This window comes from Zalophus californianus, chromosome 4 (genome assembly GCF_009762305.2).
Source record: "Zalophus californianus isolate mZalCal1 chromosome 4, mZalCal1.pri.v2, whole genome shotgun sequence".
NCBI classification, from domain to species: domain Eukaryota; kingdom Metazoa; phylum Chordata; class Mammalia; order Carnivora; family Otariidae; genus Zalophus; species Zalophus californianus.
Genome location: NC_045598.1, coordinates 100,647,932 through 100,669,221, shown reverse-complemented (window position 1 = coordinate 100,669,221; position 21,290 = coordinate 100,647,932). Strand labels below are relative to the sequence as shown.

The window sequence follows — 21,290 nt, the reverse complement described above, 5'->3', positions numbered from 1 at the left end:
TCAACATTTTGGTAGTGATGTAGATTTGTGGCAGGGGCAGAGATCACTGAGCCCAAGCTCTGTCCATCTTTATTAAGCTGACAGCATTTTATAGAGTCTAACATGGACCCAGTATCAGTTCAGAAGCATAAGGCAGGTATAAATTTCTAAGCTATTCCAGTGGTTCACACAAACAAAAAACGGGCCTACCATGCATTGAAACCAAGCTTTCTTTAGCAATAAGTAATATTTTAATGTTTTTGCCTGTTATTAAATTTACCTATTTCAAATTGATATGTTTCTGCAATAGCCATAACATAGGCAATTATTAGTAACACTGGTTTATAAAGCCAGCTTAACATCTTGATTCTATCAGAGCAATAACCAAGTCACTCGTGTGTGTGTGTGTGTGTGTGTGTGTGTGTGTTGGTATATACTGATATTGATATAACTGTGGTAAAGAAATGAAAGGATTGCCATAGATTGTTAAAATGTATTGGGGGCAGGAAGGGCAGTGGTTATGGGCAGAGGGTGATTAACTAATAGGGATGAGCAGAGAGGAAAAGAGAGAAGGAGAGGAAAGAAATAGACCAGACTTTTTTAAAGGATATGCACAGCTAAAGCAGTATGATTGATACAATTTCATTTGTCTAAGATTATACATTTTATGTGTATATATACATTAAAAGATGCATGAAAATATGATCAAATGTTAACAGTTTTATTACATGTTTCAGGTGATCTTTATTTTCATGCTTATATAAATGGCTTGAATTTTTCACAATGGGTATTCGCTATTTTTATAATCAGATAAAAATAATAAGGTCATATGGTAAACAACAGGTGCAGGCAAGGATGAGGAGAAAAAGGAACTCTCGTGCACTGTTGGTGGGAATGTAAACTGGTGCAGCCACTGAGAAAAACGGGCTGGAGGGTCCTCAAAAAGTTAAAAATAGAACTACCCTATGATCCAGTAATTCCACTATTGGGTACTTACCCAAAGAAAATGAAAACACTGACTCAAAAATATATATGCGCCCCTATGTTTATTGCAGCATTATTTACAATAGCCAAGAAATGGAAGCAACGTAAGTGTCCATCATTAGGTGATGGATAAGGGAGTTGTGGTATTTATACACATGCTCAGCCATATATGCTCAACCATAAAAGAGGATGAGATTGGGCGCCTGGGTGGCTCAGTTGGTTAAGCGACTGCCTTCGGCTCAGGTCATGATCCTGGAGTCCCGGGATCGAGTCCCGCATCGGGCTCCCTGCTCAGCAGGGAGTCTGCTTCTCCTCTGACCCTCCCCCCTCTCATGTGCTCTCTCTCTCTCTCTCTCATTCTCGTTCTCTCAAATAAATAAATAAATAAATAAATAAATCTTAAAAAAAAAAAGGATGAGATTGTGCCATTTGAGACAACATGGGTGGATCTAGACGGTATAATGCTAAGTGAGGTGAGTCAGACTGAGAAAGACAAATACCGTATCTCCTGCATAAGCGGAATCTTAAAAAAAAAAAAAAAAGAATAAACAAACAAAAAGCAGAATCAGACCTATAACTACAGAGAGCAAACTGATGGTTGCCAGAGGGGAAGAGGGGGGATAGACAAGATGGGTGAAGGGGAGAGGAAAGTACAAGCTTCCAGTTACAAATGAATATGTCACAGGAATAAAAGGCACAGCATAAGGAATAGAGTCAGTTATGGTAATAGCGTTGTAGGTGACAGATGGTAGTGACACATGTGGCGAACATAGCGTAATCTATAAATTTGTCAAATCACTGTGTCGTACACTGACATTGGGGTAACATGGTGTGTCAGCCCTACTCATTTATAATAATAATAATAATAAAGTCATTTGGTACCCTTGGCACTTTTTAAGATCTAGACACTGACATTCCTGGTGTGATGTTTTCTTGTTACTGTCTTCCGGTTTTGGTTTCGGTGTGCGGATGTTGGCGTTCCCTAGCATCCCTGAAGAAGGTGAAATCCCTCCGTGATCCTTCTGCCAAAATGTCCAAATCGGACCCTGATAAACTGGCCACGGTCAGGATAACAGACAGCCCGGAGGAGATCGTGCAGAAATTCCGCAAGGCTGTGACGGACTTCACGTCGGAGGTGACCTACGAGCCAGCGCGCCGCCCCGGGGTCTCCAACCTGGTGGCCATTCACGCGGCGGTGGCCGGCCTCCGCGTGGAGGAAGCGCTGCAGCTGAGCGCGGGCGTGGACACCGGTCGCTACAAGCTCCTGGTGGCCGATGCCGTGATTCAGAGGTTTGCTCCAATTAAGAGGGAGATTGAAAAACTGAAGACGGACAGGGGCCACTTAGAGAAGGTTCTCCAGGTGGGCTCAGCCAAAGCCAAAGAATTAGCCCGTCCCGTGTGCCAGGAGGTGAAGAAATTGGTGGGGTTTCTATAGGAAGCTTCCCTGCGTGGCAGAAAACCTGTTATGTCTTGTGGCCTGTGCACTCCTATTAATAAAGGCAGCTTTCCTCACAAATGAAAAATGATGGGGACACCTAATTTTGGTACACATGATTATTGGCTTCATTCGTCAATAAGAATTTGTAACTTTCAGGGGCGCCTGGGTGGCTCAGTGGATTGAGCATCTGTCTTCTGCTCAGGTCATGATCCCAGGGTCTTGGGATCAAGTCCCCCATCAGGCTCTCTGCTCAGTGGGGAGTCTGCTTCTCCCTCTCCATCTGCCTCTTCCCCCTGCTCATGTTCCCTCTCGCTCTCAAATAAATAAATAAAATCTTAAAAAAAAAAGAATTTGTAACTTTCAAATCGAGCGGTGTTCTAAAGCCCATCAGCAAAATGCTGTGGCCAAGAAAGAAAGAAGGCATAACTCTCTGAATCCTCAATTATTTGAGACACACGCCTTACTCTGAATTTAGGTACCCGAATGTGACTGAGGTGAGCAGTAATTTGGCAAATGAGGGTATCATTTGTCTCTCTCACTGGAGTACATCCTATTACAGGTGCTCACTTTATGTGTCCCAGCCCTTTTAAATGTTTTTGTTTTGTTTTGTTTTGAAGTAATCTCTACGCCTGACGTGGGGCTCAAACTCACCCCCCAAGAGTCGCATGCTCCACTGACTGAGCCAGCCAGGTGCCCCTCTGTCCCAACCCTTTTAAAAAGTAGTATGTAGATTCTTAGACTTACAGTCCTGGGGATGCCATTTGGACCAATTGGTATTGAGATCTTATATTAATAAGTTGATTATTAGAGTTCATTTGTTACTAAGATAGTACCTGCCTAAATGTATTTAAGCTGCTTAACTTGTTCCCAATGAAACCACACTGACTATCCCAGTAAATATTGTTGTGTCTTGTTTAATTCAGAAATACATGATACAATCTTCTGAGAAGGTTGCATTATTTCAACTTGATTGATTCACAAGAACCCAGGTTTCTGAATTCTGTTTGTAGTTAAGTACTTCTTTGCCTTTGCTTCTAGTTCAACATCACCAGCCCCCTGGGAACTATACCAGGGGGATTGCCATTTTACCCCCAAGGAAAGCCAGGCTCAGAGAGTGCATTAGCTTGTGCAGGATCACTCAGTAAGAAGCAAGTCCAAGATTAAAACCTTCACTCCTTAAAGAGTAGTGTTTTTTCCATCAGCACAGAACCATGAAAGGCATGATCTGTGGACTCCAGGCATTCTTATTTTGAAGGTGAATACTCGAAATATAAGACCTGAACTGTGGACACTGTTTAAATCAGTAACTCAACCAGTAGCCACCTGCTTTAAATCTGGATTCCGCCAACCTTGGTCATATTTGCTTCTCAGAATCCCCAAGGCAGGTCCAAAGTTCTGTCTCCTATGCTTAAGGCAGAGACACTTCAAAGTATATTCTGCCAGACTACCATAGTAGTGAGGCCTGACAGATCAGATTTTCCTGATGAGTGGAAGCTTCTCACTTCCCCTCTACCTCAGCCTCTCTGAGTAATAAGTCTCTCTGAGTCACTCTAAAACCTAGCTTCTCTGCACTTCCTGAATATGGAAATGACAGTCCTGGCTTACCACACCAGGACCTGTTAGCAAGCTTGATTTTGTAAGAGAAATTGCTTATAAGTTTTTTTGTCAGTGGGTACCATGATCACCTTTTATACATAAGGCACTAGTATGTTGGACAAAGAATTTTTTTAAAGATTCATTTATTTATTTATTTTGAAGAGAGAGAGAGCAGGGGAGAGGGAGAAGAGGGAGAGGGAGAAGGAGAGAATCTCAAGCAGTCTCCCTTCTGAGTGCAGAGCCTGACGCAGGGCTCGATCCCATGACCCTGAGATCATGACCTGAGCTGAAATCAAGAGTCCGATGCTTAACTGACTGAGCCACCCAAGTGCCCTGCAAAGAATTTTTGTTCATGTTTCTTAAGGGAAGGAAGTAGAGTAGTCCTTTTATCGGAACAGATATAAGTACACAAAACACTGCATGCCGGAATCCACCCCAGGTCCAAATCCTTTTTGGGATCTTTTCTTGGAATGTGGTAGCTATAGTCCTACAGCCTCTTTGGGCATATTTCCTCCAAGGTTCTCTCTTTTTTTTTTTTCCTTTAAAAGAAACCAAAGTATGAATACTGGAAAATAACAAAATTAATGGATCTATCAAACCAATTGTTTGTATCTGTGTATTTTTTTTTTTAATCTGCTTGCCACACCTTTCATCCACAGAATGCAAGGTGCCATGGAAAGAATCTCTGAGGAGAAAAACTAAGGGACTTGTGATAACTTCCAAGGACCAAAGCCCTCACAGGTGAGGGTGGGCTTGTGATCATTCTGCTCTGGTTACCTTTGCAAGTGACCTGAGGACTCAACAAATCCAAAATCCGCAGCCATGGCTGAGAGACGTGCCAATGATCTCAGGAAGTTGATAAATGAGCCAAGTTGAGAACCTAGACGTCTTTTCCCTCCTTTCCACCTACCATTTACAGGCCTCAGCAGAGTCTTTTCATCGAGATGAAGAATCGGAGAGACATCTAACTTGTGGCCCACCTCAAAAGGTGATTTTAATTGTCATTTCCCATATGTTTTGTAGAGAGTTGAAATGATGAAAGATATTTCACATGGCAGTAACAATGGGCAGGTAACTTGGTGTTCTGACAAACCCCATTTCAAACCCAGTTTGACAGACTGTCACTTAGAACACATGGGGGTATCTTGTCCTATGTAGGCACCTCATAAATGTTTCTCAAAATAGTGTCCAAAAATGGGCTAGAGGTTTCTCTTAAGGTGTGGGTTGCTTGTTTTTTTCAGAAACCTTAGAGATGCTGATCCTCAAACACTACATAACACTATTGAGTTGTCACATGTATCAGGCACCCTACCGAATGTCTTAGAACGGTGTTTCCCACATGTGGTTCCCTGCCCTGTGCATGAACACGACTGGGCAACTTCCCTGGCTCTACCCCAGACCTACTGAATCAGAAATGTGGGGGATGAACGCAGCAATCTGTGTTTTAACAACCTTCCGGGTGATTCTGATCATAATAAACTTCGAGAACCACTGCTTTATATGTATTCTCTCATTTAATTCTCAAAACCCAATCCTAGTATCAGTCTTGTATTACTAAGAATGAGACCGAGGCACGGGAGTGCTCAGTACGTGCTCACTAGCCTCAGGGACTAATGGCTAGCATGTTGGACAGTGTGGCTAGAGAATATTTCCATCATCACAGAAATGTCCATTGGACACTGCCGGGTGAAGACATTCAGCTTGGTGATTTTGCTTGTAGTAGCTCAAACACATACAGGTCAGATACTACTCAGCACTTGCTCTCTGCAGGGCACTTTGTGTGTTTTTATGTGCTATCTCATTTCATATTTCTGTCAGGCTATAACATAGGAACGATTAGTGCTGCTCTTTCAAGTAAATAAACAAAGATTCGGCCACTAGCATAAATTCACACATTGATTATTACTCTCTAGTATCTCCGAGTTAGGAACCCACTGATACCCCTTAACTGGTGTGCCCAAGGGAATGGTCTGCCCCTTCTTGACCAGTCTAGGTTCTTCTCTCGGCACTTGTGAGCCTCTCCTGTGTGTCCCGTGACCTTAGCCCTCGCTTCTCCCTCCCTGCCTCCCTTCCTCCTACCTGTGCTTCTTGCTTCAATGCTCCTGCAGTTATCCCCAAAAGTTCTTCATTTGCGCACATGGCACAGTCTAGTTGGCTTTCTCCTGCAACCTTTACTTTCCTCTAGTTCATGCGGTCAAGGGCTGTGTGCCTGTGTCACTAGTGAAAGGGGGTGATTGTGCCATGTGGTGGTTCTTGGTCTCTTTGTCTTTAACATGACAACTCTGGGGATGCCTGGGTGGCTCAGTCGGTTAAGCATCTTCCTTGGGCTCAGGTCATGATCCCAGAGTCCTGGGATCGAGTCCCTCATCGGGCTCCCTGCTCAGTGGGGAGCCTGCTTCTCCCTCTGCCTGCAGCTCCCCCTGCTTGTGCTCTCTCTCTCTCTCTCTCTGACAAATAAATAAATAAAATCTTTTTAAAAAATGACAACTCTGTTCTCATTGACTCTGTATTCTCCCTGTGTGATCAACATTCCCTTTTCACTGTCAACCAGAGGGGGTCTTTTGAAATCTCTTTGGCTGGGAAGAGACTATTCCTCCCTGAAATTGAGCTGAAAACAGAATGCCCCTCACTCTCATGTCATTTTTCCAAGTACCTCAATTGGCCGAATGACCCAGAGGCTTTACTGTTAATCATTTTAAGTTCTCAGATGTTCATTTCCAGTAATTCTGTTCCATTGGCTAGGCAGGGATTCTGTTCTTTCTCTAGGAAGGAAACCAGTTCAGCGGGCTGGTGACTTACCCTCAGATACGTAATTCAGCATTGTGACAAATGTCTGTGTAGGGCCTCCTTTGTGGAAGGTACGGGGAAAGATGATATGCCAGGAGGTTAGAGGAGGACACAGAGGTACTAGCTGGCAAAGGCTGAATGAGCATGGCAACAAAAGATCATCCAAGATGTTTAGGGAAGGAATAAAATAGATACATGATGGGAGAAAGGGCTTTCCAGTAAGAAACGAGGACACGGGGACATGAAAGCATTTAGGGAAGAGCCAATCCACACAGTATGTGGCAAAACGAGAATGGAAATACTAGTTGAAATTGTCAATATATGATTGTTATTTTTTTTTCCAAAAAAATAACTTCCTGGTAGTTCGGTGTGGATCAACCTGATCTATCCAATGAACAAGCATTTTGTCAAGCTCTTGTCTTACAGGTACCATCAAAACACCAAGAATTAGAAATGAGACACAGTCTCAAGAGATGTCTGTTGGAGATGCACATGGAAAGCCAGTGAGAGGTAGAATAAGAACTAGAAGCAAAGTCTTCTGGGTCTTGTACCTCTCTCCGATACATGCCATTGACTATGGCATTAGCTCTTGTTTATTTGAAATATGGCTTCTGAATGTCACACTCGCTTAGTGGCTCTGAAAGGAACAGAATATTTAGTATTTGAGATAGCCATGTTGGCTTTATGGAATGCAAATTCTTTTTTTTTTTATGCCCCCTCCCATCCCTACCCACATACACACATGGTAAACCAGGCTGACAGTCATCATTTCCTAAAGTTTCTGAAAAGCACATGATGTGACTTTAAATGACTCTATTTAGAATAAACTGATGTGATTTTACATAGTCACTGTCTTTTCATAGCCACCTTAATCCCTTTTTCATTTTTTATTATGTTATGTTAATCACCATACATTACATCATTAGTTTTTGATGAAGTGATCCATGATTCATTGTTTGTGCATAACACCCAGTGCTCCATGCAGAATGTGCCCTCTTTAATACCCATCACCAAGCTAACCCATCTCCCCACCCCCTCCCCTCTAGAACCCTCAGTTTGTTTTTCAGAGTCCATCGTCTCTCATGGTTCGTCTCCCCCTCCGATTTCCCCCCTTCATTCTTCCCCTCCTGCTATCTTCTTTTTTTTTTTTTTTAACATATAATGTGTTATTTGTTTCAGAGGTACAGGTCTGTGATTCAACAGTCTTGCACATTTCACAGCGCTCACCAGCCACCCCATCCCTCCCACCCCCCACCACTCCAGCAACCTTCAGTTTGTTTCCTGAGATTAAAAATTCCTCATATCAGTGAGGTCATATGATACATGTCTTTCTCTGATTGACTTATTTCGCTCAGCATAATACCCTCCAGTTCCATCCACTTAATCCCTTTTTCAAATAAGATTTTACAATACAGGCTTCCTGGAAAGGAAGCCACATCCCCTCTTTTATCTGTGAATGCAGGATGAAGAAGTACGTGTGCCTGGCATTTACCACCAGATTCACCCATGCTAGCCTGTCCACAGAGAATCCCACTGGGAGCAACTGTCAGTTCAAATAAATAGATTATCCAGAGAGTTCCCTCAGTTTGTAGCAGCCTTCCCACCCCCCCAAAAAAGAACTCCTATAATAATTTTTTTAAAGATTTTATTTATTCATTTGAGAGAGAGAGTGAGCGAGAGAGAACACAAGCCAGGGGTGGGGGGGCAGAGGGAGAAGCAGACTCCCCACTGAGCAGGGAGCCAGCTGTGGGGCTTGATCTCAGGACCCCAGGATCATGACCTGAGCCAAAGGCAGACACTTAACCGACTGAGCCACCCAGGCGCCCCTCCTATAATAATTTTTTAAAAAACCAAACATTGTGTGTCTGGTTCAGACATGACCACAGGAACCAGACCTGGGGAGAGGTGTTCCCACCTAGAGCCAGAGAACCAGTGAGCAAGAAGGGTGTTATTCCTTAGCAGGATTCCAGAAGAAAGGTCTTACACTAGAAGGAGAGATGAGGCCTCATGGGAATTCAGAGCCAGAAAATTTTTTTATGATGGATTCTCCTCCTGGGAATTAGATAGTGGACTTCCTGAAGTTGCTGGTTCTTGCGTTGTCCTTCCTGCATCAGCCACATCACTTCCATGCCATTCTCACGCCTTCTATAGCTTCATGTTCTTTTGAGGAAAGCACATTCTGATGCCCCTTTGATGTCCTGGCATGTGGACATGTCAAGGTCTACAGAAGAGTTTTTGTCTCTTGATCCATCTAAATCCCCACCTCCCATCCCCCACCCCCAGAAAACAATACGTGCAAATACACAAAGAACCCTTACTGTACTTGTGGTTCAGATTTTACATCACTTGCCATCAAGCTGCTGTGGCAGAGACTCCTCACCATGCCCCAGTATCTCGTCTCTCCTTCCTTTTTAGTGATGAAATCCTCTTCCTTAGTTTTAGCAAAGAACGTAGTGCCAGGGAGGGACCACATTTGCAAGCCTACCCTTCGGCAAGGGATGGTTCTGTGAATTTGTTCTAGCCAATGGGATATGGGCAAAAGTGGTATGTGATTTCCAAGACACATCCTTTTAAAGGAAGTTGCTTACACACACACACACAAACACACACACACACACACACACACACACACACACACACACACACACACACACACACACACACACCCTTACTGGAACAGCCTGTTGGGCCCATTGATGGAAGCCACAAGAGAAAGATGGGGGCACTCAACCCCTCATCCTGGGTCCCCTGGACTCAGTAAGCAATGCTGTCTTTTTGCCCTGGATTGCCCTACTTAACTCGAGACTGTTCTGTGAAAAATAAACTTTTATTATATTTAAGCCACTTTATCTTGAGATCTCTTTGTTACAGTACCCTAGCTATTATCCCAACCAATACACAAATCTTACTAGACTCTTTGTCTGATGCCTTCCTTCCAGTTGGGTTATTTCAGTTCAATCCAACCAACATTTTGTGAGAACCTTCTATGTGGTGAGGCAGTGTTTTTCAAATTATGGGTCCCAGACCAGGGGCATCATCCTCACCTGGGGACTTGTTAGATATGGAAATTCACAAACACTACCCCAGACTTAGTGAATGGGAAACTCTGGGGAAGGGCTCAGCAGTTGGGTTTAACAAGCCCTTCAGGTGATCTGGATGAGTGTTAATGCTTTAGAGCCACTGTACTGGGGGATAAAAAAAAGGAATAAAAACAGGCCTCTGTCAAGGAATTTACATTTGAGGGAAAGGGTGCAAATAGATAATCAGTCATAAAAACATAATTATTGCCTTGGCTGTCTATTTTCCTGTCTGCTTCTCTTTTTCCATCAGATTAACTCAAAAGAATTTAGTTTAGATTGTTTTTGTTTGCAAATGTGATTGTTTATAGACAGCCTAAAAATTTAGGTCATGTGGGTCTATGCAAATCCTAAAAGGGGAAATAACTAAAGCTACATTTGTAATAGGATAAACAGATTTGATCATCAGTATTAGAATTGATGAGCATCTCCTGAAGCCAAGAAAGACAAATAAGCAGAGGGAGTTATTTTATACCGCGGGTAGTAAAAGTACAGTACTTATTACCCTATAAGGGATTATATGGCCTAGAAATAAAAACAGTTGAGCATGGATTAAAGTCATGGGTGAGAAAGTCATAAAATTACATTAAGCACAAGTTAGGCACATTCAAATTATTCTGAAAGTATCTGACATCAGTATCATAAAAGGTAAATATCGTCCTTGCTGTCACCACCCTTATCATCATAATCTTCAGTGTTCAGAATTCTAGACTAGATGGGGCTAGACCAATGTGGTATCGGTGATGGGCTAGAAAGGAGAATGCCCGAGAATAAAGACTCCTGGACTTAATGTGTTTTGTATAAAACCTGTACAACCCTTCAAATTTAATGGGCGGTAAAGGTAGAGGAAATAAAGGAGACAATGGATGCAATTTGTAAAAGAATTTGTTATTTCAGATTAAAATCAGTTCGCCATTCTTCTTCTTAATAAGAGAAGAGACGATTCAGATCATTGAAATCTGTAGAAAATCTAAAAGCTACATAAAATATTATTACTAAACACAGCAAACAGCTCTTATGCCTTTGGCATCAGAGCTAAACACTTTAGATAGTGCTAACATATAAAATAAGTGTTAGGGGCGCCTGGGTGGCTCAGTCAGTTAAGCGTCTGCCTTTGGCTCAGGTCATGATCCCAGGGTCCTGGGATAGAGCCCCACATCGAGCCCCACCTCAGGCTCCCTGATCATCTTGGAGTCTGCTTCTCCCTCTCTCTCTGCCTCTTGCTTGCTCGCTCTCTCTACCTCAAATAAATAAATACAGTGTTTTTAAAAAAATTTAAAATAACTGTTAGTACATCCCCAAACTGCCAAACTTAGGAATGCTAGACTCTTTGTGATGATGAAGATGTAGCAGTTAGTGTTGCTTTAAAGCTCTGTGCATCTTTAGAAGAAAGGGTTTAATTTCCCCACCCTACTGTTAGGAACAAAGTCATTTGCTGCTAAAAATCACTTTAGCCCTGGCTTACATGTTTTTAAAATCTTGCAGGGTCTTGAAACTATCGTCCAGTTTGGTAAGATACAACCAATTTCTTTCCTTTTTTCCCTCATTTTCCCTTTAAGGATATTTCATCCATCATCTTCCCCAAAATACTGTCAGTCAGGATTTCTATTCCAAATAATCTGGAATCAAAAGCATTCAACATTCTGGAGGCAAGTGAGCTTTTTATTGCATTTTTATTGGGAGCAAATTGAACTGTGTGGGCAGGCTAGAGAGGGACCCCTCTGTGAGGCTCCAGCATGCCCCACCATTGCACCCCAGCAAGGATTCATGTTACAAGGATTACATCATTGTGATCTGCTTATGTTGGCTGACCAGGCCTAACAGGCCCCTGGGTGTTGCAGGCAGGTTAACTCCTGTCAATCTTCAAGAACCTTCCATGAGAGAGCTTATGTGGCCCCCAGAAGTCTTTCTTCTTGTGACTTTCTAATCTTTTCCTAATTTAACACACAGAGAAATATTTGGCAAAAAATAACCATGTTACATCTTCACGGACCCGTATAGAGCATAGGAATTGTTAAGTATTTCATGTGTACTTTGGCACTAATTACCCTATTTATTGCCCTTGAAATTTGCACCATAAATTACTATTCATTTATTATATGTATACGTGTTTGTAAGTGCCTTTGAGGGCATTGCAAATTCAAATGGCTTCACAAGACAGATAACTATGTGAATTCATTAAATAACTTCACAAATATTTATTCAGCACTTATTATGTGCCAGGCACTGCTAGACACCAGGGATACAGTGGTGAACAAAACAGACAAGGGCGCCTGTGTGGCTCAGTCATTAAACATCTGCCTTCAGCTCAGGATCGAGCCCCACATCGGGCTCCCTGCTCAGCAGGAAGCCTGCTTCTCCCTCTCCCGCTCCCCCTGCTTGTGTTCCCTCTCTCGCTGTGTCTCTCTCTGTTGATAAATAAATAAATAGATAAATAAATAAATAAAATCTTTAAATAAAATAAATAAAATCTTTAAAAAAAAAGACAAAAATCCCTGCCCTCTTTGAATTGATATTGTAGTGGAGAGAGACAGACAATAAATGAACTAGGAAAGTAAATGGTTAGGCATAAGGTGATGAGTGATGTAGAAATACAAAGAAAATGGTATAGAGTGTGCTGTGAACTGAACTGTGGTTCCTCCCACCAGGAAGGTGGTTGGCTTTAGACGGGAGAGTGTTACCCTGGAAAACAAATGAAAAAGCTGTTTCCCAGAAAAGGACAAATCTGTGTCAAGTAAAGTGAAGGCTGAAAAGGACCATTGGATTTAGTGACGTGGGGGTCATTGGTGACCTTGATCAAAGCAGCTTGGGTGCATGGAAGGGTCAAAAGTTGAATACGTTTAAGAGGAAATGGGAAAAGGGAAATGAAAGACAGTGACCTTGACAACCCTTGCAGGAGTAATGCTGTAAAGAGAAGTAGAGAAATGGGACAGGAGTATAGTGATAGGAAATAAAGAGGGGGACGGAGAATTGCATGTTTGTATGCTGATGAGAATAATCCTGTAGAGAATGAAAATGTGGTGATGCAGGAGAGAGAGACAGAGAGAGAGGACAATTGCTGAAGGAAATGTTCTTGAGTAAGAAGGGATAGGATCCAGAGCACCTGGTGGCCAGGAAGAAAATCTTCAAGAAATGAAGGGGAGTGGTCTTGGGAGGCTGTAGGCTGATGGCCCAAGTTCCCAGGCCAGGGGTTTTAGGGAGGAATGAGGGATAATGATCTGGAAATAACAATGAGGAGCAAAGGGGACACGTCCTCCACCTCCAGGTGCCAGCATTATGTATAGGCTGGAGTACGAGATCCCCCACGTTTCCAGCATCCCCTGGTAGCAGGCTTGGGCTGGGTAGTGACCATGGGTAATGAGCAAGGTAGTTTTTCCTTGGTCTGCACTTTGGAAGATTACAGGGTGGGGAGGGCATGAGAAACATGCGGTTGGCCATTGGGTTATTATTTCTTAACCTATAGATGATCCATCATCAGTTAAGCCATCGGTAAACTTTTATAATTTCACTGTTTGGCCCTGCTAGTCTGATTCTTAGTCTAAAGCACTTGTTTTTATTTTGTTTATTTTGTTTAGAGGGGTTAGGAAGGTGAGGGGCCTGGCAGCTAAATTAGTCTAATTCCTCTGAGACCTTTCTTTTCTTTTCTTTCTCTCCTTTTTTAGAGATGGGGAGAGAAAGGCAAGTGTGGGGTGGGGGGAGACAGAGATGGAGAGAGAGAATCTTAAGCAGGCTCCATGCCCAGCGCAGAACCCTACACGGGGCTCGATCTCACAACAGTGAGATCATGACTTGAGCTGCTTCACTGACTGAGCCACCCAGGCACCCCTCCTCTGAGACTGTTTTACAATATCCCAGACACTTCCACATCGGGAGGCTTTCCTGGAACAAGCCCTCTCTCAAATAAAGAGACTCAGAATATCTGGGACTCTCCAGGCAGGCACACCCTCTCTAGGAATCTGCTCTGATTACCTGGGGCTGCTTTGTTCTGGAGCTCTGGAGCCCCTGGATGAAGGTGGGACTGACCCACGGTTGCTCCAGGGCACTGCATTGGTTGCTAAGTGTTCTGTCACAGGGACACCATTGAGGTGACATACTTTCTCTGGGCAAAGATGTTGCTTTGCACCTGACACTCCTAGTTTTTAGAGTTACTTCCTCGGTATGAGTAGCTTTGATTTCTAGACGTGTACCCATATTAGCTGGCTAAGAGGAAAAGAATACTGGAGTCAGTGATGATGCAGACTTTCATGTGGCTGGTAAGCTATTCTTAAAGACATTTCCAAAAGAGACATTCCAAAAATGTTTTGAACAAGCATTTGAATAAGATAGAGAATCCCAGGGTATCTTCTTTGAAGGACAACTCCAATTTGAATAAGTAAATTCTGGTGTTTGAAAACATCTATCAGCCCCATTGCTTTCTAGTCAGCTTTCCATCCTTTAATCCTTTTAAAAACATTTTAACTGATCAAAGGAAAGAGTCCTTAGTGACAGTTGCTCCTCACCATCATAACAGGCAGGATGTGTGGCTGAGATAGGAAATACTTCTGATTTGGTGGAGTTAGGATCAAACTCAACACTGTTCACTTTCTAATTTAGCCAACATCCAATTCAAGTATTTGAGACTTTTGAACATGCTAAGGCGGAAACATAGTAAGGAATCAAAGAAGGAGCTATTCATTATTAGGAAGGCCATCTGTGCCTTATGCTTTACATCTAGGTACAGGGTATTAATGAGATGACTCCTTAAGAAAGCAGAAAGTCTTTCTATTTGGAAAGCTGCAAGGAATGACCGACAATTTGACCTTGAGTGCCTATGTTTGCCATAGGGAAATTTTAAATGAAAAATACAAAAAGAGGTGGAAAACAGAAAGCTCCTTGAAAGTGGGTTTTACATCTTTTTTTATTACATAGTCTGACACAGCACATAAGCCTATGTGATACGTTGGCTCCCTTGGGAAATCCAATTGATTGGTACACCTTTTCCAAAAATATAACCTCCCTTGAGGATATATTAAGCGTGGCTCTTTCCCAGTTCCCTTTAGCCAGACAGCACACATTTACAGAAAAGTCTATCAAGGACGTACTTGGGGGGTACCTGGGTGGCTCAGATGGTTAAGCGTCTGCCTTTGGCTCAGGTCGTGATCCCAGGGTCCTGGGTCGAGCCCCACATAGGGCTCTTGGCTTAGCGGGAAACCTGCTTCTCCCTCTCCGTCTGTCTCTACCCTGGCTCATGCTCTCTCTCTCTCTGTATCTCTGTGCCTCAGATGAATAAATAAAATCTTAAAAAAAAAAAAAAGGACATACTTGGAATAGGACCAAATCAACTAACGCCCAAGTGGATGGAACCTTTGGGACGACCTCATTAGTACCCACACAAACCCACTAACCAGTCATCACAGCTTACAATGGAGCAACTAAAAAAAAGTTATGGCTGGGGGATTGGAGGAAATAACACAGAAGAGTCATCTTCAGCTTAACTCATCCCCTTCTCTATGTTTCATAGCCTAATGTGGGAAGATAAGGGAGGAGAGGATGTTGGTTCTGGAGAGAACTGGGGCAGGAAGAGATCTGACCCGATTAAAGGAGAAATCTGAATAGAAACTTCAATACCCCTGGACTACTATATATTGATATATTGTCCCTCAGGATACCTGGCACTGCCCAAAGGGATGTCTGAACATTAAATTTCTCTTAACATTTTCCATCTTAAATAATTGAGTCTTCCTCCTTCACCTTACTCTACGATGATTGACCAATATACCCAGCAAGATGTAAGATGTTGTATGTAATCAAAGTATTAACTTTGAGTCTCTCATCTCCGTATGTTACAGTCTGGCAGACCAAAAAAAAAAAAAAGTAAACCCATTAACCATGGTCAGTCCCTGACAATCTAGCAAAATTGGTTTTGCTTTGTATGACACACTCAAGAAATGTGTCTTGGAGGAGTTTTTAACTGAATGTAGTTAAATATCTAATCCCTTTTGTTTTATACTTCTCAGTTTGTCCATTCATTCCACAAATACTTATTGAATGCCTCCTGTTATGAGTAAGGCACTATGCTGGGCACAGAGAAAACCATGATAACGTATTAAGGATATTAACACTGATCAATAAAACCCCCTAAAAATGATTCACTGTGAAGCACTCTAAACAAATGATTTTTTTAAATGTGGTTCTTATCGGGGCACCTGGTGGCTCAGTCAGTTAAGCGCCTGCGGCTCAGGTTGTGATCCCGGGGTCCTGGGATCGAGCCCCTGCTTCTTGGCTCCCTGTGCAACAGGGAGCCTTCTTCTCCCTCTCCCTCTGCAGCTCCCCCTACTTGTGCTCTCTCTAGCGTGCGTTCTCCCTCCCTGTCTCATAAATAAATAAAAAATCTTTAAAAAAATAACTACAATTTGGTTATTATCTTCCCTTGCCCCTCCCGAGGTACCCTTTCAATCCTACTATAAAAGTACTGAAAATATTTGGGTGCAGTGAAGTACGAAAAAAAATAAGTTTGCTGTGTAAAAGAATAAATGAAATTGGCACTCCCTTCTGCTCTTAGAAACATGAGGACTTTGCCTGCTCTGGGGGTTCCTGTTCTTTTGGAAGCCCTCAGCTGGTCTTTAGCAGCAATGATGACATAAAGGAAAATTACATTCTGATGCAGAATTCAGCCCCTTCATCTTTCTCCTTTCTCTACAGCATGAAGCTAGGGGCCCATAGAGGATCTAATATCAAAAGGAAGAGGGTAATACCACTACATGGAGAAAAAAAAATAATTACCAAATTTCCTGAATAGTAAACAGCTTAAAAAAAGAAGAAGCTGAACCCTTTGATAGCTTGGCCCTGGGTCTGCCTGTGAATGCCTTAAGGATTATATCATCAGACTGACTCCAGCAGCCTGTGCTATTGTTTCAGAAAGAGAAAACAAGGAGGAAGGGGAGGGAGAAAAGGGGATGGGTAGGAGCAGTTCTGCCCCTCCAGGAGGGGAGAGTTTGATTTCCAAGGTGCAGTTATCAAATGTTAATGTAGTGAGGCTAGAAAGACAAATTGAACAATTTCTCAGCGTCTGTGGAAAGGAGGTTTCTCCAGGCCATTTCTCCTTTTCTTGGGGGATTAACGTAAACGTTTGGATTCAGTAACTTTTCTACCACAGATGACATTAGCTCAAAAAAGAGATAAAGCGACCTGAAGTTACCCAGAAAAGTTATTGCTGTAAACCATCACCTGGGGGCAGTCTTGTGACTGTTAAATTTCCTCGGCCTCGTTCTCGCACGGATTTCACTACTTTTTTTTCTCGATGGTCTCAGTTTCTTTATCTGAGGTTGAGGAGTGAGGGGAAAAAAGGGCAAAGGGGAAGGACGCTCAGGAACTAAGCCTCACGCCCTTCTCAGTCCCGCGGGAGGTGATAGCACGAGACTGTGCCGGAGGTTGTGAACAGTCACAAAGGTTTTCCTCTGGGTCTTTGAAATGGAAAGCCTCAGAAGCCGAGGAGGCGGCGGGGTGGGGGCCCGCAGACAGCGGGTCCTGGGATACTAACGACCTCGGCACGGATGGCAAGAGCCAGAGGCCCGGGATTCCCGAGATTCCGGGAATTTACGGAGACCCCCAACCCCGACCCGGACACACACACACACACACACGTTCCCGCCTCCCTACCCCGAGACACACACACACACACACACGTTCCCGCCTCCCTACCCCGAGACACACACACACACACACACACACACACACGTTCCCGCCTCCCTACCCCGAGACGCCCTGGCTCCAGCCCACGACCTAGCGGGGACTAGCTAGCAAAGAGAGGAGGGGGGCGTGGACACCGCCGGGTGCTCACTGGCCAACGTGGACACTCCGGCGGCGGCAGCCAGGCCTGCCCCTGTCTAGCGGCCGCCGCAAGCGTTACAATCCCTCGCTCACAAGCTAGTGCGCTCCTCGGTCCGCTCCGGAGGAGCTTCCCGGCCCGAGCCCCGTCACCCACAGCCCACCCCCAGGGCGCAGAGCTGGCCCAGGCCGCCCGCCTCCCTCCACGGCCGGCCGGGGACACGCGTTGCAGCGAGGCGGGATTGGGGCTCACTGGCCGCACCCTTGGCAGTCAGGGCGCGAGACTGTCCGAGCCCTGCGTGCAGTTTCCGACGGGGATCATGTCCTGGCATTAAGAGCTCCTAAGACCTTCCTGTGCTAGAGGCTAAAGTCGGTGCAAGGGAAGCGGACCGCAGCCTCCGCCGGAAGGCCGGCGGGAGCTTGGGGCCTAGACGGTTCTGTCCCTCGGCGTGCATGTGTTGGTGCAGCACAGGAAGCGGCTGAGCGCCCGTGCAGTCGGGCGTGCGAGCCGTGAGAGTGTAGAGCAAAACCTAAGAGCCCCGAGCCCGAAACAAAGCCAGATCCTCGCTCCACAAAACAGCGGCGGGGAGCCTGGGTTTATGAGGGAGGACTTCCTCAAGGCTTTACCTCTCCCACGGGCCCACCTTGCAGGCAGAAGAAGGGGGCACCCGCAAAAGTCAGGTAGAGGGGAAGCCTCCTGGAGGACCTGGCCTTCGCTTTAACCTGAAGCCGGCTCCGGAGGCCTCCTCGGGCCCAAGACCCCACGCCGGTTTGCGCGGCGCGAGGTGGGCGATCCGAGCCCCAGGGCACCGCCCGCAGGCTCCACGGATCTCAGGGCGCGGACCCATTTCTCCGGAAGTTGTGCCCAGAGGGGCAGGCCCTTAGTGGCAAGGAGGGCGAGGCCGTAGCTTTTCAAAATCTAAAAAAAAAAAAAAAAAAAGGTGAAAACTCAAGCTGGCTTTTTTCCACCCCTCCAAAAGACGTGCAAGAGGTATCTCTGGGTTAGGGTGAACAAGGCGCCTCAGTCCTCTTCATCTCGAGGCCCTAGAAATAAGGCGAAGGAGGCTTTTTGCCCCCTCGCCGGCTGCCGTAGCCGCCCTCGCGGCCCACCCACGTGGAGCATTAGCGCTGTGGGTTGCGTGGGAAAGAGCCTCTGCTCGGAAACCTCGCGAGGGGGCAGGGGGCGCCGGGGTCGAAGGCTCTTGGGTATCCCTGTGGGTGTGAAATCCGCGTATTCGGACGCAGAGCTGGCTTCCTAGAGGGCCCTCGGCCAGGCGCTCGGCCGCGCCGCTCCCGGCTCCCCCAACCTTTTCCTTTTTTGCCTCTTGCAGCCCCACCCGAGCTCCGCACGGCGCTTCCCGCCTGGGACAAAGGCAGGCGTAGCGGCCAGGTCTCCGTCTGAATATCGCGGACGTGCCCGAGTCGCACAAGGAGCTCCTGCGCTGCGCAGGGTGGGGACCGAGCCTGACCTAGAAGCCTCTGCTCTCCTCCGCGACGAGTGGAAAGCGCAGAGCTGCGAAGGGTGCGTTTGGCACCGTCCGCTTCCTGCGCTGGAGCGGCCGGCGGCCGGACTCCCTTTTCCAGCGAGCTGCCTCGCCGGTGGGCGGCTGGGGTCCTCAAGCAGCCTCGCTGCCTCTCCCACCGGCCCGCACCACTTTGGGCCCTGCCGAAGAACCCGGGCCGGGGAGGGAAGCTCGCGGCCACCCTGGGTGGTAGCCGCCTGGCTTTGTAATTTAGAGATCCAACGCCGCAGGGGTGTGAGCGTCTCTCACCAGTACAGGTGCCGTGAAAATGACTGCGCGCGTTTAAGTCCAAGGCTACATTTCCAAAAACTAGTTGCAGAAATAAGAACGATGTTCAGAAAAGGAAAAGCCGTTTGCTTCACTTGTTTACGGTGAAAGTGAAAATGTTTGCAGCTTGATACAGCTGGATGATTTTCTCTGTTGTCTGCTTCACCTGATATAGCTAAGGCGAATGGGCAATTAGGGTCTCGTGAAGTTTACACTTCCTCTGAATCCGTACAAGGAAAGGGTCCCCGTTCGCAGTGCCCTCTCGTCACTGCCTTCGCGTTGAGAGAATTGTACCCGCCTCGGCCGTTGGCGTAGGGTGTGCTTGAGCGCAGCCACATCTGGACGAGTTCGGCTGACGTTCAACCCCCACCCCTGCCTTTGCCCCCCGTCGCTCCAGCGGCATTATTTTCCGTGGCATTTTGTGGTCGGCTTTTCTGTCTTTTGGGACGTTTTACCTTCCTCCCTACTCCTTTGTCACACCCTACCCTAGTTGACCAAAAACAAAGGAGGGGGCACTTCCAGACCGAATGCCCATATTAGTAGTACCTCTTTGCTTGGCCTAGATTGTAGAATTCGAAGTCACTGCCTGGGAATATGCTTGTACATGCAAATGCCTACCCCAAACCTGCTGAACCTTGTTCAGGCTCTCATACGTCTCAGAGGGTCTGAGCATTCAATACCAGGGAGTGCAGATTGGATTTTAACCGAAGCCACAGGCCATTGGTTCATTTGCTGCTTCAGGTCCAGGATAGGTCTCGCACTGATAAAGCAGATAAGTTAGTAAAGATGCATGAAAGTGATTGCAAACAACAACAACTAAGTGGTATTTTGAGCTTACTTGCAGAGCTTCTGAATTTGGAAAGTAGGAAAAACTCTTCTCCCGTTCTGCTTTTTTTTGTGGGTGTGATTACACTGTGTGCAAATGACATTGTATAGTAATGTTACAATGTATGTATTTGCACATGTGTTTGTGTGTGAGAGGGTGATATTGAAGTGCGCACCTATGGAAATTGCCCTAAACCTGTCTCTCCTTCTCTCTGGCATATACATTGAAAAGAAATTCTTTGGTTGCAGGCTTTATGACTCCCAACCTCCTTAGACTGCTCCTGGAAGGGGAACAGGCTTTAGGAATGGAAAGCATTATTTAAAAGGGATTTAGCACACTCTGCTTCTCAGCATTTTCCCCTAAAGGTAGTAGGACTGGAAGTTGGAGCTCAAGGCTGTCCCTCCCCCACTTCCACAATGGCACAGGAGGAAAAGTGTGAACTCCTAGGGCTCCAGCAGACTCGTTACCACCTCTGGCAATGACCCAAAGTGTGTGTGTATCTGAGCCCCATCGCTCTGATGGTTCAGAGCTGCAAGTCTCACAAACCTGCCATGAAGCCAAATCAGATCTTGCTGGATGAATTGGTACTCAGACACATTTTTACAAAGGAGAGCTTAGTATAATGCCCTACACGTGGTAGACATTCAATAAATGATTATTTGTTGAGTGAATGAATGAACTCATGTCTATTTATTCTTTCCAAGGCAATTTTTAAACTAAATAAGCTTGCATATGTATATGTAACATCTATGTAACAAAGAATTGTGTGCCCAGAATATAGGGGAATTTTTGTATCTGTCCCTTTTTGCTTTCCAGCCTCCCCCCTCAGCAATCCCCTCCCCCAAATCCCTGCCTGAGGCACAGGTCTCTGCAACTAGTTGGTAAACTTATCCGTCCCCCACCAAAGGCTGTCAGTCAGCCAGTAAAAGCAAATGCATTGCTTTGGTCACGTCCTTACTTCCCTCACAGATCACACTCATGTTTCTATAAAGGTTCTTCGGCTAATT

General features: G+C 45.3%; 1 protein-coding gene across 5 annotated transcripts in view; it reads left to right on the top strand.

Annotated features, from left to right (window-relative positions):
- WARS2 (tryptophanyl tRNA synthetase 2, mitochondrial) overlaps window positions 1-19,136 on the top strand; it is a 116,148-nt gene extending 97,012 nt beyond the window's left edge. For 2 of the 5 annotated variants that reach the window (XM_035727260.1, XM_027621545.2), the window contains one exon: window positions 1,950-4,640. In XM_035727260.1, coding sequence (XP_035583153.1) covers window positions 1,950-2,398 — 449 coding nt within the window. In that variant the 3' untranslated portion in view covers window positions 2,399-4,640. The other 3 variants (XR_003524601.2, XM_027621553.2, XM_027621568.2) reach the window with 3 other exon arrangements.
- The last annotated feature ends 2,154 nt before the right edge of the window (window positions 19,137-21,290 follow it).